Below are 17,471 nucleotides of genomic sequence, written 5' to 3' on the forward strand. Positions count from 1 at the left end.
CACACAAGTACATACACATTCTAGGGAATTCAGGACCAGAATGTCCAAAAATGCATCCCTGAGCCTCTCCTTTAGTGCCTGATTCTTAGTGAGTGTGGGATGTTTCTGTCTCTAGGAAGACCCTGCTAAGATCCTCAGTGGCCTTTCTAGTGGGGACTTATGTAGTCATATTGCTACCCTCATGTCATAACCATCGGGGGGGGGGGGTCAGCAGGGAGATGAAAGAGAGTGACAAGAAGAGCAGTAGGCTGCTGAGCCACTTCTTGCTCCATAGATTTCACTCTTATTTGAACCCATGGGCCAATTCCACTTTATTCCAGGGGCCAAAGCAGGGGACTCGGTATGGAACACCGTGGGGTCAGGGAGATCAAAGAAAACAAAAGGAACCTGTTCTCAGTGGCAAACCTGGTTCTTGATCTAGACACCATCCCATGCTTGCTGTCCCCATGGTCCGAGTGGAGTGACTGCAGCGTGACCTGCGGGAAGGGCATGCGAACCCGACAGCGGATGCTCAAGTCTCTGGCAGAACTTGGAGACTGCAATGAGGATCTGGAGCAGGTGGAGAAGTGCATGCTCCCTGAATGCCGTAAGTCCTGGAGCTCCTCAAGGCCCATCACTTCTATGTTCCTGAGTCCAGGGAGCCCTGAACCAGCCAGTGCTAATACTGCTAGATCCTAGAATAACATGGTTTGCTGGGGAAGAGTTTGGGGTTTGGCTTTCAGTGTTTGCAGTTACTTAAACACTGCAGTCAGTTTCATTAATAAAGTGAGAATCCCACTACCGTCTACAGAACACCCAAAGTTAAGGTTCCTGTGAAGTCTAAATGACAGACACATACGAAAAACAGCACAAAGCTCAATAAACCTTAGTTCTTTCCCTCCTCTCCCCCAACAATTATGGGCTTGCCTGACCCATGGATTTTCCAAGCATTTTAATTCTATTCTCTCTGTGACCATTTTAATTCCCCATGACCAGAGGCTGGACATTAAATCAATGACTGCTGCAGACTGGTAAGAAAACCAGCAAGAAAACAAGCCAAGTTCTCAAAAACTCACCCCACCCCGCTCCACTCCCAGTCCTGTTTTCCAAAGTCTCTGCGATCAGCTGTTTGTATTACATGGGACTAATCTCCAAGCAGAGCAAGCCAGTTTCCTTGGCTGGTCTTCCAAGAGCTGCTTTTTTGGGTGGTAAAAGGGCAGGCACACTGGCTATGGCTCTGGCCCCCTCCAGCATGTACTTGCAGTCGTTCATCCTCCCTCCCCTAGCTAGTAACCTTCAGCCGATGACTCAGCACCTCTGTTCCTCAGTTTCTCCATCTGTAAAGTAGCAGGAAATACTTCCTAGGTTGCTCTGAGGATGAAACCAAGTAATTGGTCCAAAGTATGAGCATTGGACATGGCAAGGATAGGCCTTAATCCCTGCTCCACGCTCCAGCTCCTGGGTTGTTTTAGGAGACTCAGCCATGGGTGGAGGTAACTTGGACCACCCACTACAGAAAGCCTGGGGTTTTCAGTAACTAAGATTGGCCCATGGTTCAGGCCAGCTCACCAGAGTTGGGGCCCCATAGCCTTCTGACTCAGAGTGCCTGGGGTCCACTGAAGTAAGGGAGAAGAAAATGAAAATTTATGGAGCACTTACAGGGCTGGGAGCATCTCATTTAATCCTTACAACCTAATGAAAAAAAAAAATACCATGATCCCCATTTTGCAGATAAGAAAGCTGCCTGAGCTTCCACAGGCAGGATAAAAGAACTTGAAACTGTTGAACTAAATGAGGACATCTAAGTCCACCACCCTGACTTTGGCCTTGCAAGGCCAACAGAGAGCTTGGAATAATTTACCTCCCTGGGACACATCCTGACAGTCAAACTGATGTGTTATTTTCCTTTCACATTTATGAGATGCTGGCTTAGTAAGAATTTACTGGATCTCGATAAACCATAAAGCACCACTTGCTCCTGACCCTCTTCTCTACTGAATGTCCCATTTCTGGCTCCTGTGTTTTTTGCATAGACCACCACATATAGAACACAGGATGATGTTGAGAATGAAAAGCTGCCAGGGTGTGTTAGAACCACAATGTCCTTGGTATTGGTCCACAAGGGTCAGCCGCCTTTAGCTTGTTGACTTGTTCTCTCCCAAGAGCAGCAGGGGGCTTGTTGGCCTTGCTCTGAAAAATATCACCAGTGAGTTTGGGACTGTGGGAAGCTATTCTGTACTTGAGGCTGATCTGACAATATTCTAGTTCACAGAGCAGGGCAAGAGGCTCTGAACACATCCTGAAAGTCCTCCAAAGCCTTCTTGAGTCATAGAGGGAGCATAGAATGGGTGATGACCTGGCACCAATCCTGCCTTTGCTGCTTACCAACCACACGGGCTGAAGTCAGCCTGCCTCTTTGGAGCATCAGTTTCTTCTTCTGTAAAATAGCATGACACAGCACCTGCTTTGCATCCCTCATAGGCTTGTTGAGATGTTCAAAGGAGAGCGTGACCATATCTTGTTTCAGACATGTGATACACTCATGCCCATCTGTGTCTTGCCAGCCATTGACTGTGAGCTCACCGAGTGGTCCCAGTGGTCGGAATGTAACAAGTCATGTGGGAAAGGCCACGTGATTCGAACCCGGATGATCCAAATGGAGCCTCAGTTTGGAGGTGCACCCTGCCCAGAGACTGTGCAGCGAAAAAAGTGCCGCATCCGAAAATGCCTTCGAAATCCATCCATCCAGAAGCTACGCTGGAGGGAGGCCCGAGAGAGCCGGCGGAGTGAGCAGCTGAAGGAAGAGTCTGAAGGGGAGCAGTTCCCAGGTATGGCTCCCAAGTGTCAGCCTGGGTGGTCTCCACGACAGGCAGGGCTCTGCACTGGGCTAAGTCTTGGACCTGTTAAAAAAAAAAAAGTCGGGGAGTCTGCATCTTCTGGAGTCTTTCTTCAGGCCACATTTTGATTCTTTAGATCCAAGTTTGTTCCCAAATATTGAGCAAGCATAATTTATAAAGGAGATTGGCGGTGGGGGTCCTTTATCAAAGAACATTTAGATAACCTAATTACCTGCCAAAAATAAATTTTCAAGCAAAGAATCTTTAGGAATTACAGTTCCTTCTTTACACACATATAAAACCAATAATGTGTCCAACTTTGCTCAAAGTCAGTTATGACTTAGCAACACCATTCACTCCTTGCAAAGAGGGAAAATGATACAGATGTGTCAAAGGAGTCTTCTTCATCATTTAGGGAATGTTCCTGAGAACCTCCCAGAACACATCCTCTTCCATTTTAAGGGTGTGGCTCAGACAAGGCAGCCGTGGCCTGAGACTTTATGATTTTTTTTTTTGCAAAGCTAACCAGAAGTTTATCAGCAGTGTCATGTCAGCCTTGAGTTTTATTTCCCCAAATAATATTGATCCAAGCTGACAAATAACTAATAGAACAATGCACCAAGTGCTCAGGGAGCTGAGGAATGAGCATCTTACATTGACTGGAGTTCAGGGAGATGTCAGAGCAGGGAAAACTAGAGTGGGTCTTGAAAAATCTAGAGGAGTTTGCCACTTAGAAAAGTACATTCCAGGCCGGGCACAGTGGCTCATGCCTGTAATCCCAGCACCTTGGTAGGCCAAGGCGGGCCAATCACTTGAGGTCAGGAGTTTGAGACCAGCCTGGCCAATATGGTGAAACCCCATCTCTACTAAAAGTACAAAAATTAGCCGGGCATGGTGGCGCACACCTGTAATCCCAGCTACTCGGGAGGCTGAAGCAGGAGAATCACTTGAACTGGGGAGGCAGAGGTTGCAGTGAGCCAAGAGCACACCATTGCACTCCAGTCTGGGCAACAAGAGTGAAACTCCGTCTCAAATTAAAAGAAAAGAAAAGAAAAGTACACTCCAGGCAGCAAGAATAGTCATTACAAAGGCACAGAGATGCCAAAGACCATGATAGGTCCAAGTGATAAATGGGATGCAGATGAAGCACAGAGGACAAGGCAGGCAGGAAACCAGGCTGGGAAGGCAGGGACCAGACCACACAAGGCCAGTGGCCCACCAACGATTTTGGGACCTGATTCTGTAGGTGGTTTTAAGCAAGAGGGTGACTGTATCAGACCTGTGTTGACTGATTTGGGGATGGCAAACAGACACAGAGGCCAGATAGGTTTTATTTGTAACCCAAGAGAAAGATTATACATCCCCAAACTCCAGCTTAACTTCAGAGTTCCAGGACTTCAGAAGAAAAAGAAAATGCCTGCCAGGGACTTCAGTGCTGAAGGTGCCCATGTAAAAAAGTGAAGATTAACGTGTACATCAAGTTTTCTAATTTTTAAAGGCCTATTCTTTTTGAAACGTGAGGATCTACTTGATGGTTCAGGATCCTTATGATTAGGAGCTGTTTGCATATCAAAGTGCTGTCTGTTCTACATGGTAGTCAGCCAGTCAACAAACATTCATTAAAGCCTACTATGTGGCAGGTACATAGCTGTACGGTACATTCCTCCATGACTCTTAGCTGTAGTGTGGTTAACAAATATCTCATGTGTAACCATAAATGTGGTGGGTTCTATAAAAGAGGAATCTAGAGTGCTATGGAAGCAGTAATCAAAAGATCTAACCTAATTAATCTCTGGGGTCAGGGAAGTTTTCTTGGAGAGCAGCATGTTTATGCTGAGTAGGAAGAACAAAAATTGTACTTCTCTATACTTAGCATTTGGGAGCCAAGTACTTGGGGAGTAAGGCATAAGAGAAAGTGGTTTAGTGTTCCTTATATGGCTGCTGCATAAGCCACCCCAAAACAGTCTTTTTAAACAATCACTTAGCAAGATTCTGTGGATCAGTGATGTGAACTGGGTCCACTGGATGGTTCTTCTTGGGTCTAGTTTGGACTCATTCATGTGGCTACTAGCTGGTGGCACAATTGGACCAGCCTCACCTGCGTATCTGGGGCCTCATGAGATGGCTGGGGCTTCTCTGCACATGGTCTCTCCAGTGGTCTAGCCAGGCTTGCTTACATGGTAGTAGAAGGGTCCTAGCAGCTTTTAGGCCTGTTTTTGCTCATGTCCCATTGGCCATGGCAAATCATGTAGTCAAGCCCAGATTCAAGAGGTGGAGAAACAGAGTCTGCCTTTTGATGAGAAGAACCGTGAAGCATTTGTGGCCATTTTTTGCAGTCAGTCACATACGACCTAACTGTCCCTAATAACGACTCTAACCAATCATTACATACTTGAGCAGAGGAGGAGCCCAGACAAGCACATTTCACAGTTCTACTAGAGTTCAGCATCCCTGTTCCGTCCCGTTTCTGCGGGCCTAACAAGGCATTCTCATGCTTTCAGGTTGTAGGATGCGCCCATGGACGGCCTGGTCAGAATGCACCAAACTGTGCGGAGGTGGAATTCAGGAACGTTACATGACTGTAAAGAAGAGATTCAAAAGCTCCCAGTTTACCAGCTGCAAAGACAAGAAGGAGATCAGAGCATGCAATGTTCATCCTTGTTAGCAAGGGTACGAGTTCCCCAGGGCTGCACTCTAGATTCCAGAGTCACCAATGGCTGGATTATTTGCTCGTTTAAGACAATTTAAATTGTGTACACTAGTTTTCATTTTTGCAGTGTGGTTCGCCCAGTAGTCTTGTGGATGTCAGAGACATCCTTTCTGAATACTTCTTGATGGGTACAGGCTGAGTGGGGCGCCCTCACCTCCAGCCAGCCTCTTCCTGCAGAGGAGTAGTGTCAGCCACCTTGTACTAAACTGAAACATGTCCCTCTGGAGCTTCCACCTGGCCAGGCAGGATGGAGACTTTGACCTACTCCACATGGAGAGGCAACCATGTCTGGAAGTGACTATGCCTGAGTCCCAGGGTGCGGCAGGTAGGAAACATTCACAGATGAAGACAGCAGATTCCCCACATTCTCATCTTTGGCCTGTTCAATGAAACCATTGTTTGCCCATCTCTTCTTAGCGGAACTTTAGGTCTCTTTTCAAGTCTCCTCAGTCATCAATAGTTCCTGGGGAAAAACAGAGCTGGTAGACTTGAAGAGGAGCATTGATGTTGGGTGGCTTTTGTTTTCACTGAGAAATTCGGAATACATTTATCTCACCCCTGATATTGGTTCCTGATGCCCCCCAACAAAAATAAATAAATAAATTATGGCTGCTTTATTTAAATATAAGGTAGCTAGTTTTTACACCTGAGATAAATAATAAGCTTAGAGTGTATTTTTCCCTTGCTTTTGGGGGTTCAGAGGAGTACGTACAATTCTTCTGGGAAGCCAGCCTTCTGAACTTTTTGGTACTAAATCCTTATTGGAACCAAGACAAAGGAAGCAAAATTGGTCTCTTTAGAGACCAATTTGCCTGAATTTTAAAATCTTCCTACACACATCTAGACTTTCAAGTTTGCAAATCAGTTCTTAGCAAGAAAACATTTTTGCTATACAAACATTTTGCTAAGTCTGCCCAAAGCCCCCCCAATGCATTCCTTCAACAAAATACAATCTCTGTACTTTAAAGTTATTTTAGTCATGAAATTTTATATGCAGAGAGAAAAAGTTACCGAGACAGAAAACAAATCTAAGGGAAAGGAATATTATGGGATTAAGCTGAGCAAGCAATTCTGGTGGAAAGTCAAACCTGTCAGTGCTCCACACCAGGGCTGTGGTCCTCCCAGACATGCATAGGAATGGCCACAGGTTTACACTGCCTCCCCAGCAATTATAAGCACACCAGATTCAGGGAGACTGACCACCAAGGGATAGTGTAAAAGGACATTTTCTCAGTTGGGTCCATCAGCAGTTTTTCTTCCTGCATTTATTGTTGAAAACTATTGTTTCATTTCTTCTTTTACAGGCCTTATTACTGCTTAATCCAAATGTGTGCCATTGGTGAGACACATACAATGCTCTGAATACACTACGAATTTGTATTAAACACATCAGAATATTTCCAAATACAACATAGTATAGTCCTGAACATGTACTTTGAACACAAGAGAGACTGTTCAATAAAAACTCACTGGGTCTTTCATGTCTTTAAGCTAAGTAAGTGTTCAGAAGGTTCTTTTTTACATTGCCCTCCACCTCCATCATTTTCAATAAAAGATAGGGCTTTTGCTCCCTTGTTCTTGGAGGGACCATTATTACATCTCTGAACTACCTTTGTATCCAACATGTTTTAAATCCTTAAATGAATTGCTTTCTCCCAAAAAAAGCACAATATAAAGAAACACAAGATTTAATTATTTTCTACTTGGGGGGAAAAAAAGTCCTCATATAGAAGCGCCCACTTTTGCAATGTTGTTCTAAGCTATGTATCTAACTCTCAGCCCATGATAAAGTTCCTTAAGCTGGTGATTCCTAATCAAGGACAAGCCACCCTAGTGTCTCATGTTTGTATTTGGTCCCAGTTGGGTACATTTTAAAATCCTGATTTTGGAGACTTAAAACCAGGTTAATGGCTAAGAATGGGTAACATGACTCTTCTTGGATTGTTGTTATTTTTTGTTTGCAATGGGGAATTTATAAGAAGCATCAAGTCTCTTTCTTACCAAAGTCTTGTTAGGTGGTTTATAGTTCTTTTGGCTAACAAATCATTTTGGAAATAAAGATTTTTTACTACAAAAATGAAATTTGTTTGGACTTCCACTTGAGACAGTAAAGAGAGTATTAGACACCCAGTAAAAACTGCCATATAAAGAAGTTGTAATTGTTTGTTGTGTATGTATTTTTTTCAATGCCAAACCAGCTGTGATCCAATTTACATCCACATTTTAGGTCCAACAGCAAGAAGTTCAGAGAGAGATTTCCCAACCAGACATTGGGTCACTCACTGGTCACCTTGCCAGTGCATTTTATTAGAAGGGAATCTGTTGTAGCAAATGGGAATAAACCTGGGTTTCTATAGACCCAGAACTGAAAAAATAAACATTGTGCTGTTTTTAATTTGAACTTTGCATATTGAACATATTTTAGGGATACTCAAAGTCTATGTACTCCCCTCCAGGAAGTAAGGCTACATTACACATTCTCACACAACTATAGCTCTCCAGAAATAGTCCAGGTCAAGGGCATGGCTAAAATGTGCCATGGCTTGAGTTTGTTCCCACCAAAACTCACGCTTGAAATTTGATCCCCAAGGTGGCCGCGCTGGGAGGTGGGCCTAGTGGGAAGGGTGTGGGTCATGCAGGCATATCCCTCATGAATGGCTTGGTACCATTGTAGTGAAGTAGTTCTCTCTCTAGACTGAATTAGTTCTCACAGAATTGTTCCCAAGGGAGTAGGTTGTTACGAAGCCAGGATGCCCCTTGGTTTTGCCTCTTCAAACACATCCATGTCCCCTTTGACCTTCCCCGCTATGACACAGCATGAAAAGCCCGCAACAGAAACGGAGCAGATGCTGGCAACATGCTTCTTGTACTTCCTAGCCTGAAGAATCATGAGCTAAATAAAATAAACCTTTTTTCTTTATAAATTACCCAGCCTAAGGTATTGTTATAGCAACATTAAAAGGACTAAGATGAGTATCAATACACAAAAATTCTCAAAGTCAAATTATTTCTGTGACTTATTTCTGTTTAGTCCACATTTCAGACAATGGTTAAAAAATAAAATTTTTTTCTGAGATGGAGTTTCGCTCTTTTTGCCCAGGCTGGAGTGCAGTGACACGATCTCGGTTCACTGCAACCTCCACCTCCCCGGTTCAAGCAATTCTCCTGCCTCAGCCTCCCGAGTAGCTGGGACTACAGGCGCCCACCACCACGCCTGGCTAATTTTTTGTATTTTTAGTAGAGACAGGGTTTCTCCATGTTGGTCAGGCAGGTCTCAAACTCCCAACCTCAGGTGATCCAACTGCCTCAGCCTCCCAAAGTGCTGGGATTACAGGCGTGAGCCACCACGCCCAGCAAAAAAATTAATGTTTTAAATAAAAAATCCAGCCTGGGCAACATGGCAAAGCCCTGTCTATACAAAAAGTACAAAAATTGTCTGGGTGCGGTCACTCAACGCCTGTAATCCCAGCAGACTTTGGGAGGCGGAGGCAGGTGGATTATCTGAGGTCAGGAGTTTGAGACTTCCCTGGCCAACATGGTGAAACCCCGTCTCTACTAAAAATACAAAAATTAGCTGAGCATGGTGGTGTGCGCCTGTAGTCCCAGCTACTCAGGAGGCTGAGGCAGGAGAATCACTTGAACCAGGGAGGCAGAAGTTGCAGTGAGCCGAGGTCGCACCACCGCACTCAAGCCTGGGCAACAGAGAGAGACCGTCTCCAAAAAAAAAAAAAAAAGCCAGCATGGTGGTGCGTGCCTATAGTCCCAACTACACTGAAAGCTGAGGTGAGAGAATCACCTGAACCCAGGAGGTAGTCTGCTGTGGGCCATGTTCATACCACTGCACTCCAGCCTGAATGACATAGTAAGACTCTGTCTCAAAAAAAATCAGAAAGCTCAAGACCTGTAGAAAGGCCTCTCCTCAGCTTATAATGGAATCTGACCATTAAAAGAGCTCAGCTTTGGAAGTTCAGCTACAAAGGAGCTAAATATTTATTCCCTAACGATAGACTCTGTTGTTCAAACAAACAAACAAACAAAAAAACTAAACATTAATGTTTAATCCTTAATTATAACATAGACTCAAGGAAGACACAGTCATTTCCTCTATTTTGTTATGTGATGCCATCAATTTTAATAAGAGAATGATTCATGTTGTTCTTCATATTGCCCAATGTAGGGAGAATGAATAAAAATAAATCCCTTTTGAAAATGAGATGCAGTAACAAATTATAAATAGCAGCTGAATGCTAATTAGCATGAAGCTAATTCTTCAATTTACATCCTTTGAAATCTGAAAGCAAAAGATCTGCACTAAAATGTCAAATTTAAATAATGACATCCCGCTTTAGAAACCCTGTTGGTTCAGAAGGCGTCACATGCTCTGTAGGGTGGAGAGCAGAGGCTGTGTCATGGTTCAGTACCACGGACCTAGGTTCAAACCACTGCTGCACCTGAGTACCCATGAGGGTTGGGGCCAGTTATTTTACCTTTTCTGGCCTTAGGCTTCGACACAAACTCTCTCCTACTAGCAGACACCTCTACTGCACCTCCACAATTTAGACAATTCTTACACGTGGGTCTTGATGGTATCCTGTTGTAGGACTCATTGAAAGCCAACTGCACTGCACCCAACCCTCACTTCATAAATAAGTAAATGCATGCACTGTGTGAAGCTGGTTTGGGTTGCATTTCTGTCACTTATAACTGAAAATGTCATGACAAATAAAATATGCATGCATAATTTTACAGTTATCAGAGCAAAATGAAATTTGTCTTCACTTAACATTCATAATATTCATAATGTCTTAACCTAAGATAGCACTCATTAACATTCTCTCATACTGTTCTAAATACTCCTAGTCTTTATAACTGATTGGTAATAGTTCTCATATTTTAAGCAGTTGCATGTTTAAGCAATTTTTCTTTACCTCAAATAATCTGTAAGTATTCACAGAAGGGAAAAGGGTGAAAACATCTTATTCAAGTCTACTGACTCCAACACCTGGAGTTGGTATAAGCATAGTCCCTCTCTTTTTCTAGTGTTGGAATGCAACTGTTACTCAGTGGTCCTAACCTGGAATCACTAGCCTACAGAGGAAGTCAAAAGAGCCACCTGTGAAAAACACTCGACTCTCCTGCTCCCTTCTCCACTACACTAGTGCTGCCCAAATCGAGACCTGCAGCCTGATAAGATCCACAAATGAGATAAAGAAACTGAAAGCAAGTGTTTAGAAACTCTTAATTTGACACTGCCATGATATACAGGAGAATGATTATTTTCCAAATAATTCATTTTTTATAACATTTAGAAAAGTATCAGTCCACAACACTGGAGACTAACAATCTTTTAACCTGGCCCTCCAATGCAGATAAGTCTTGAGAAGCTGCACTGTGCCATTCTCCCCCATCAGAGAGGCATGTGCTAGAGTCTGCGAACTAGGTTTCTAAATTTCTCAAACGCTGAAGGATCCAGGTGTGAATACATAGTTCCAGATCTGCATACCTCCCTATCTGTGATTAAGTAACTTGCAGTGACTTATTCTTATTCCTCTAACCTCCTACCCTGTAAAACAAGATAACTTCCCCATCTTGCCCTGCTTTTGCCACAGAATTTCTCAAAATAGCCCACACTTACTTCCTCCACATCCTTAGCCTCCAATCACACCTCAACTCACTATCATCTGGTTTCCACAACCAGAAGACTGAAATAAATCTAAGGAAGTCATCAGCAACCCGCACAAGACCAGTGCAGCCTCTCACTCCCCCATCCTCTGCACAGCACTCAATGCTTTCCACCACCTCCTTGGCTTCCTTCACAAAACAGCCTCGTGGTTCTCTCCAGTTTCTGGCTACTTCTCTTGGCTTTTTGCTGCCTCTTCATCTTCTACCTCCCATGTTTGTTTTCCCCAAAGTTTTACCCTTGGACCCTCTCCTCAAACACTCTCTTCCTGGAGGATATTACCCATTCTTATCTCCTCAATCACTAAGCTCAAAAGAGACAAATTCCAAATCTGCATTCCTAGTCCTAGCAGCCTCTTTTGACCTCCAATTCCCTTTCCCCACTCCCAAATGCCTCCTGGACTAACCCTGTATGGGATTGTCACATAAATTTCTATCACTAGAGAGTTGCCTATACTCCTTATTTTAATTAATAGCACCACCACCTTCCTGGTCCTCCAGACAGTATTTTGGAGACTCAAACATCACTTGGATATCCCTCCAGTGTTCAGTCTCCTTCTCCCCATGTCACTGCAGTTCAGGTCTTCATTGTCTCTCTTTCTGAAATCATCCATTCATCAAATGGCTTTTCAGCACATGCCAGGCAATATAAACACAACAGACGTGATTCTGCCCTCACTGAGTTTATAATACTAAGAGAACAGATTCCATGATTCCAACAACCTCTATCTGACCGCCAAATCTGCACTTCTCTGCCATTATGCTACCACTAGATTAGATCCAGGCACCTCCTGTTCAGAATCCTTGGCAGTTTCCCATTATACACAGAAGGGCCATCCTATTTAAAGCCCTCCACAACCTGACCCCAGTCTACTTTATCATATTTTTTTCCCATTGCATGTAGAATCTTTTTAGGCCAAGGTTCCAGTCCAGAATACACCCTGCATTCTGCCAACTCTGGGCCTTTCTCATCTTTCCACCCTCACTCTTCTCTCCTCTCCATCTCAAATCCTACCAATCCATCGAGCTCCAGCTTAAACATCAATTCTAATTAAGAAGTTCCCTCAGATTTTCCAGGAGAAATATATGCTACAATCCCTTCTGCTGGACAACACTTTTTGAATGCTTTTCCTACTCTGCCTTGAAAGTGGGTCCCAGCATTTGTTTTTATCACTCTAAAACTTCCTGCACTAGACTCTGAGTAATTTGAAAAAAAGGAAAATCTCCACATTTATCCATTTCCCCAGAATGCTTATTACTGCCATGCACAAAAAAAAAAAAAAAAAATACATTCTCAGTCAAGTCTTTTTAATTAAAATACCTTTTGCTAAAAATTACTTTGAAATTTTAGAAGCAATCACTGGTTAAATACCCTTAAGTGATTAAGTGATGTGTTTGAAAAAGACCATTTGATTATCATCTCCTTCTATTTACCTGCCAGTTATCTGGAGGTTGTTTGCTTTTTTAGACAGTCTCGCTCTGTCACCAGGCTGGAGTGCAGTGGCACGATCTTGGCTCACTGCAACCTCCACCTCCGGGGTTCAAGCGATCCTCCTGCCTCAGCCTCCCAAGTAGATGGGACTACAGGCATGCACCACCACACCCAGCTAATTTTTTGGATTTTTAGTAGAGGCGGGGTTTCACCATGTTAGCCAGGATGGTCTCAATCTCTTGACCTCATGATCCGCCAGCACTGAGGCAGGTGGATCACCTGAGATCAGGAGTTCAAGACCAACCTGGCCAACATGGCAAAACTTCATCTCTCCTAAAAATACAAAAATTAGCCAGCTATGGTGGCGCATGCCTGTAATCCCAGCTACTCAGGAGTCTGAGGCAGGAGAATCACTTGAACCCAAGAGGCAGAGGCTGCACTGAGCCAAGATCGTGCCACTCCACTCCAGTCTGGACAACAGAGCAAAACTCCATCTGAAAATAAATAAATAAAGAGATGGGGTCTCACTATTAGGCTGATCATAGGATCATAGCTCTACTGCTGCCTCAAACTTCCTGGGCTGAAATACTCCTCCCACCTCAGTCTCCAGAGTAGCTGAGACTGCAGGCACATGCCACCATGCCCAGCTAATTTCTATTTTTACTTTTTTATGGAGACAGGATCTGGCTATGTTGCCTGGGCTGGTCTTGAACTCTTGGTCTCAAGCAATCCACGTACCTTGTCGTCTCAAAGTGCTGGGATTAGAGGCATGAGATACTATGCTTGGCCCCTACTTACCTGTTAAGTGGGATCATTACGTATAGCGTATAGCTATGGGAAAAGAAATAAAATGAATTAAAACAAGTGATAAACAGAAGAGGAGCAAGCTAGACAAAGTATATACAACCTTGTTACATCACATTTTAAAAGTCAAATGATAAAATAGTCAATAAGAGCATAATGTATGCCAATAAGGGCATAATGTCCAACTCTGAGATACTGTAAATCTCTAAACAAACAATATAGAAAGAAAACACCTAGAACACAAATTCATGACCATCCATTCAGGAAATGCTGTCTGAAAGAACTTCCACATAAAGAGACTTAAGAGATTCTAAAGAATTGCTCAAATGCTAAATGTGCTATAATAAAGCAAGGCTGGCAAACCATGGCCTGTGGGTCAAATCCATCCCACCATCTGTTTTTGTACAGAATGGTTTTCACAATTGCAAAAAGAGAGTCATATTTCATGACATATGATGATGACATGAAACACAAACATCAGTAATACACAAAGTTTTATTGGAACACAGCCACATTCATTTAGACATTGCTTATGGCTGCTTCAGTGCTATAACGGCAGGCTAGACTAGTTGGGACAGAGATATAGCTGCCAAAGCCCAAGATGACACTTACAATCTGGCCCTTTTTGAAAAAATTTGCAAACGCCCAATTATAGAGAAAAAATGGCCACATAGACAAGGACTATTCATTCCATGAGACTGTCCACTCTTTTTAAGAAAAGTTTCAAGTCAGAGATTTAAAAAGCTACAAGCAAATGGGAAACACTTCAACTTCCAATCACAATGGAGTAACAGGAACCAGATTAACCCTCCTATCTTAGACAATTTAAAAACTGGACTAAGCCGGGCACAGTGGCTCATACCTATAATCCCAGCACTTTGGGAGGCTGAGGCAGGTGGATCATGAGGTCAGGAGTTTGAAACCAGCCTGGCCAACATGGTGAAACCCCGTTTCTACTAAAAATACAAAAATTAGCTGGGCATGGTTGTGCGAGCCTGTAATCCCAGCTACTCAGGAGGCTGAGGCAAGACAATTGCTTGAACTTGGAAGCCAGAGGTTGCAGTGAGCCAAGATCACACCACTGCACTCCAGCCTGGGCAAGAGAACATGACTTTGTCTCGGAAGAAAAAAAACTGGACTAGTCGGGTGTGGTGGCTCACGCCTGTAATCCCAGCACTTTGGGAGGCCGAGGGGGGCGGATCACCTGAGGTCAGGAGTTCGAGACCAGACTGGCCAACATGGTGAAACCCCATCTCTACTAAAAATACAAAAATTAGCCAGGCGTGGTGGCACATGCCTGTAATCCCAGCTATTCGGGAGGCTGAGGCAGGAGAATCGCTTGAACTCAGAAGGCGGAGGTTGCAGTGAGCTGAGATCACACCACTGCACTCCAGCCTGGGCAATAGAGCAAGACTCCGTCTCAAAACAAAAACAAAAACAAAAAACCTAGACTAAATACATTCAGACATTGTACACCAGGTAGCAAAGGACTACAATCCTGATGGAAGGGAAAGAAGTTGGGTAAGCCTCAACACTGCCCTGGCCATCTGCCTGGAGGCACATTCCAGACTGTAGAGGGGATGGGGGATTCCATGTAGAACACAAATGTTTCCCTGAGCTGAAAGGAGACATTAAAGAACAGGAAGTCTGAAACAACAAGAAGTCACAGGACAAAGTTGTGCTGAGAAGACAGCTACACATAAAAAGAGATCCAAAAACATGCATAGAGTTTATGAGTCTTTGCTGACTATTAAGATACATATGTCTAGGATGAAAACTCCAGGAGGTTGGGCAAAGAATGACCCAGGAACTGTGAATAGAATTGTTCCCTAGAGCTCACACGGGGCTGGGAATTCTTTGAGTTCCCACAAGCCAAATTGATAATTCAGGGCATTCAGCAGACAGACCCCAAAAGGGTCATACTTTAGTAGTGGAGCTAAACTAGCCTGGGAAAAAGGCTACTTGAGACTGTATTAGCTTTAAAAGAGGTCTCGAAAGGATCAAACTGAACTGCAGTCAGTAAATTAACTATCAGAATGAAACCCGACAAAGACAACAACAAAATCTAGATACCCAACAACATAAAATACACAATGTCCTTCATCCAACCAAAACTTCATTGGCATGTGAAAAAACAAAAAAAATGTGACCTATAACTAGAGAAAAATCAGTCAGTAGAAACAAATCCAAAAATTATACAAGCAATAGAATCAGCAAAGACTCAAAACAGCTATTATAACTACATTCAAATATTCAAAGCAGTCTTTCTCAATCACGGTTCTGTAAGAGAATTGAGCCCCACAGAAAGTTATTTGAGGAACTATTTTCTTGATTTTCCCAAGGATGGTACATGGCTGTGCCATTCTAGATGCAAACGTACAATGCAAATTTTCTAGATGCAAATTGGGCCCTAATGCCGTATCTGCTGTGTATTAATTCAGGGCTCAATGTTCTGCAAAACCAGTTGAGAGGGGCTGGTTAAGAGGAATACATGAACACAATGAGGAGAGAAACAGAATATATATATATATATGTAAAGACCCAAATATAATTTCCAGAGGGAAAAAAACCCCACAAAATCCAAAATGAAAATTCACTGGATAGGATTCATAACAGATTAAACAGCAGCAGAAGAAATGGTTATGGGGATCGGGTGTAGCGCTTCACGCCTGTAATCCAAACACTTTGGGAGGCTGAGGTGGGCAGACAGCTTGAGTCCAGGAGTTTGAGACCAGCTTAGGCAACAGGGCAAGACCTCATCTCTACACAAAGTACAAAAAGTAGCCAGGTGTGGTGGCATGTGCCTCTGTAGCCCCACCTACTCAAGAGGCTTAAGTGGGAGGATGACTTTGAGCCCGAGGCAGGTTGCAGTGAGCCAAGATGGCGCCACTGCATGCCAACCTGGGCAACAGATCAAGACCTTGTCTCTACTAAAGGAGGGGGAAGAGGGAGGGGAAGAGGAAGAGGGAGGGGAAGAGGAAGGGGAAGGGGAGGTAGAGGGAAAGAGGGGAGGTGGGAGGGGGAGGGCAAAGGGAGGGGAAAGGGAGGGGAAAGGGGGAGGGGAAGGGGAGGGGAAAGGGGGAGGGGAGGGGAAGGGGAGGGGAAAGGGGGAGGGGAGGGGAAAGGGAGAGGAAAGGGGGAGGGGTGGGGAAAGGGAGAGGAAAGGGGAGGGGAGGGGAAGGGAGAGGAAAGGGGGAGGGGAAGGGAAAGGGAGAGGAAAGGGGGAGGGGAGGGGAGGAAGAGGGGAGGACAGGGGAGGGGAGGATGGGAGGGGAGGACAGGGGAGGATGGGAGGGGAGGCAGAGGGGAGGACAGGGGAGGGGAGGGGGAAGCAGAGGGGAGGAGAGGGGAGGGAGAGGGGAGGGAGAGGGGAGGGAGAGGGGAGGGAGAGGGAGAAGAGAGGGAGAGGGGAGGGGGAGGGAGAGGGAGAAGAGAGGGAGAGGGGAGGGGGAGGGAGAAGGGAGGGGAGGGAGGGGAGGCGGAGGGAGAAGGGAGGGGAGGGAGGGGAGGCAGAGGGGGGAGGGAGGAGGTGGAGGGAGGCGGAGGGGGGAGGGAGGGGAGGCGGAGGGAGAAGGGAGGGGAGGGAGGGGAGGCGGAGGGCGAAGGGAGGGGAGGGAGGGGAGGCGGAGGGCGAAGGGAGGGGAGGGAGGGGAGGCGGAGGGAGAAGGGAGGGGAGGCGGAGGGCGAAGGGAGGGGAGGGAGGGGAGGCAGAGGGCGAAGGGAGGGGAGGGAGGGGAGGCAGAGGGAGAAGGGAGGGGAGGGGAGGCGGAGGGCGAAGGGAGGGGAGGGAGGGGAGGGAGGGGACAGGGAGGGGAGGAGGGAGAAGGGAGGGGAGGGAGGGGAGGGGGAAGGAGAAGGGAGGGGAGGGAGGGGAGAAGATGGGAGGGGGAGGAGAGGGGAGGAGTAGAGAATGGAGATGGGAGGGGAGGGGGAGGGGAGGGACAGGAGGGGAGGGGGAACAGAGGGAGGAGAGGGGGAAGGGGGGAGGGAGGGGAGGGGGGAGGAGGAGGGGAGGGGGAAGGGAGGGGAG

The 17,471-nt window shown here is 45.3% G+C and overlaps 1 protein-coding gene across 1 annotated transcript in view; it reads left to right on the forward strand.

Moving 5' to 3' along the window:
* Positions 1-7,927, forward strand: part of SPON1 (spondin 1) — a 302,639-nt gene extending 294,712 nt beyond the window's left edge. Inside the window, exons 14-16 of the mRNA XM_508295.7 lie at positions 422-586; positions 2,544-2,807; positions 5,318-7,927. Coding sequence (XP_508295.3) covers positions 422-586; positions 2,544-2,807; positions 5,318-5,481 — 593 coding nt within the window. The 3' untranslated portion in view covers positions 5,482-7,927. The remainder of the gene's footprint in view (positions 1-421; positions 587-2,543; positions 2,808-5,317) is intronic.
* Positions 7,928-17,471: the final 9,544 nt, after the last annotated feature.

Source organism: Pan troglodytes, chromosome 9 (assembly GCF_028858775.2).
Source record: "Pan troglodytes isolate AG18354 chromosome 9, NHGRI_mPanTro3-v2.0_pri, whole genome shotgun sequence".
Lineage (NCBI taxonomy): Eukaryota > Metazoa > Chordata > Mammalia > Primates > Hominidae > Pan > Pan troglodytes.